Source organism: Cornus florida, unplaced genomic scaffold (genome assembly GCF_030987335.1).
Source record: "Cornus florida cultivar Cherokee Brave unplaced genomic scaffold, ASM3098733v1 CherokeeBrave_3.0.0_Hap2_Chr10, whole genome shotgun sequence".
NCBI lineage: Eukaryota > Viridiplantae > Streptophyta > Magnoliopsida > Cornales > Cornaceae > Cornus > Cornus florida.
Genome location: NW_026775580.1, coordinates 57,685,010 through 57,687,910, shown reverse-complemented (window position 1 = coordinate 57,687,910; position 2,901 = coordinate 57,685,010). Strand labels below are relative to the sequence as shown.

General features: G+C 32.7%; 1 protein-coding gene across 1 annotated transcript; it reads left to right on the top strand.

Annotated features, from left to right (window-relative positions):
- The first annotated feature begins 1,518 nt into the window (after positions 1 to 1,518).
- Positions 1,519 to 2,424, top strand: LOC132277659 (uncharacterized). The gene is made up of 2 exons (XM_059779501.1): positions 1,519 to 2,209; positions 2,330 to 2,424. The coding sequence occupies exons 1-2, from the start codon at positions 1,519 to 1,521 to the stop codon at positions 2,422 to 2,424; spliced, it is 786 nt and encodes a 261-aa protein (XP_059635484.1).
- Positions 2,425 to 2,901: the final 477 nt, after the last annotated feature.

Here is a 2,901-nt window from a genome sequence, read left to right as displayed (position 1 = left end):
GCAGAGATGGTGTGCTTCCGTAGATAATGCATTGCAGGGGTTTAAGTGCCTTGTGTGAGAAAGTATGATGAGCAAAGTACAGTACATTAGGTGGTAAAACTCTCTATACAAGGAGTGTAGTGTATTGCGAATTGTGAGACAGAACGAAAAGAAGAGTTCTCTTACTCTCTCTCTCTCTCTCTATTATATTTATTCGTCTATTGTATTCTTAATATTACTCTATAAGATTCACAAAATGTTATGAGCAAGACACTCTGTCAACTGAGAAGAAAATTTTATTTTTCTTTCTCACTTCAAAGGGTAAGAAAAATAATTATTTATATTAAATTGTTGTTGTTCAAACTTTATAGATAATTAAAATTGTTGAGTCTGCAGTATTGCAAATATTTATTTATTTATTTATATCAGAATATTTTTGTCCATTCTTTATAGAAAAGTAAATTGGTGAGCCCAAAGTCTCACAAATACTAAATTATTTATATTTAATTTGCAAACTCAAAATTTTGCATATATTAATATACTCTTTGTGAGCCTGAAGTTTCACGAATATTAGGTACTCTTTGCGAACCCGAAGTTTCGCAAAATTTGTTGGCCTGAAGTCTAAGTGAATGTGAAATTCTTTGACCTGAAGTCATTTACACTGAGTACCATTACAAACCTGAAGTTTTGCAAAACGTAAAAATATAAATTATATACTATTTATAAAAAATAAAAAAATAAAAAAATAGGTGCCTTTAATTACACACACACACACATATATGTATATATATAAATACTGTGGGACTTGTTCAAGGATGACCTATTACAAGAAAAAATTAAATATAAATAAAAGGTATGATATATGAATCCATTGGTTCTGCTAGCACTAGTATACAGTGAAATAAGTATAGTTCAGACTTTACTTCAATTGGTTACATCTTTAGTGTAAACATATTTTGTCTTTTTGCCATTGTTTTTTTTTTACTGAAAGCACATGATTAACTTTTTGACATTGTATAGTATATTTACTAACAATTCATATTATATTTGCTAAATATCTAGTTACAATCTTTTACATGTTACTTCATGTACATTACTAGCATATAACTTGGCTCAAATTTGAGTACGTAAAAGAAAAAAAACAGAAAAAATTTAACACAAGATTCAAACCGTGGCCCTTTAATGGGCAAGTTAAGTTAACGAGCCACCAATCCACTTGTTCTGTTGTGATTATAAATTGACTATTATTTATATATATATGGTATCACCACTATGCATATCATATTATAGTGACTGCAGTATTATTATAATCTTAAATTGATTATTCTTTTTATGAAATAATTCTAACTGTGTTATTTTATCATTTATAGTTCCTTCATAATGTCAAATCTTACCAAGCTTGAATTTGTGACACTTGATATCTCGGGCAAAAACTACTTGTCATGGATCCTTGATGCCGAGATCCACTTGGATGCCATGAATTTCGGAGAGACAATTAAGGAAGAAAATAATGCGTCCCTATAGGATCGCGCGAAAACTATGATCTTTCTTCGCCATCACCTCCATGAGGAATTAAAAACAGAGTACCTCACGGTCAAGGATACACTTATACTGTGGGAAAATTTAAAGCAATGGTATAAGTATCAGAAAACTGTAATCCTTCTAAAAGCTTGTTATGACTGGATCCACCGGCGATTGCAGGATTTTAAAAGTGTAAATGAGTACAATTCAGTCTTGTTTAAAATCAGCTCACAATTGAAATTGTATGGAGAAAAAATTACTGATGATGATATGTTGGAAAAAACATACTCCACATTTCATGCTTCAAATGTGCTCCTACAGCAGCAATATAGAGAGCGAAGATTTACAAAATATTCTAAGCTGATTTCTTATCTATTGTTGGCTGAACAGAATAATGAGCTTTTGATGAAAAACCACCAATCCCGTCCAACTGGATCTGTACCATTCCCAGAAGTGAATGTGTCCTCATTTCACGGCCATGGACGCGGACGTGGACGCGCATGTAGTGGTGGTCGTGGATATGGTCGCAATAGAAATAATTATCATAATCATAATGGTCATAATTCCTCCTTGATTCCCAGAAGGAACTCCACACCGTCCCACCAGAAGTGGAATTCAAATGCGACCAAGCAGGCAAAAGGAAAAACCTTGCAGAATAAACCTCCTGAGATATATGATGACAAGCCTTGCTATAGGTGTGGAATGAAAGGTCATTAGTGGCGTACCTGTCGTACGCTCAAACATCTAGCTGATCTTTACCGTGCCTCAATGAATGATAAGGGAAAAGGAAAGGAAATTGAAATGAATTTTGTTGATGATGACTTGCCAGTTGATATTACTCACCTTGATGTTTCTGACTTCTTTGCTGATACTAGTGGTAGTATTGATCATTTGATTGGTGATGGAAATGTCCATACCAGTTAATGTGTTCTTCTCTAATATGTTATCCCTTATGTGTTTTCTTTTGTCTGTATCAGCATGTTTAAATTTTTGTTGTATCAATATTTCTCTATCTTGGTTATACCAGTATGTTTTTATTTTAGCTATCTTGTATGTAAATCTAGTTTGTATTTCAAATTTGAAGTAATGAAATATATATATTTTGTGTATGAAGAAACATGGATCTGGTTAAGGCATTAACTGTACCCAAGATAAATGGTGAAGATATATGTTTGGCAGACAGTGTAACAGCGCACACTATACTCTGAGATAGAAAATATTTTTCGCGTATAACATTAGTTGAAGCTAGTGTCAATACAATATCTGGTCCAGCAGACCTAATTGAAGGCTTCGGAAGAGCTATCATTATGTTACCATGCGGAACAAAATTGAATATTAAAGATGCTCTATACTCTACCAAATCCAAAAGAAATTTATTAAGTTTTAAAGTTATACGTCTCA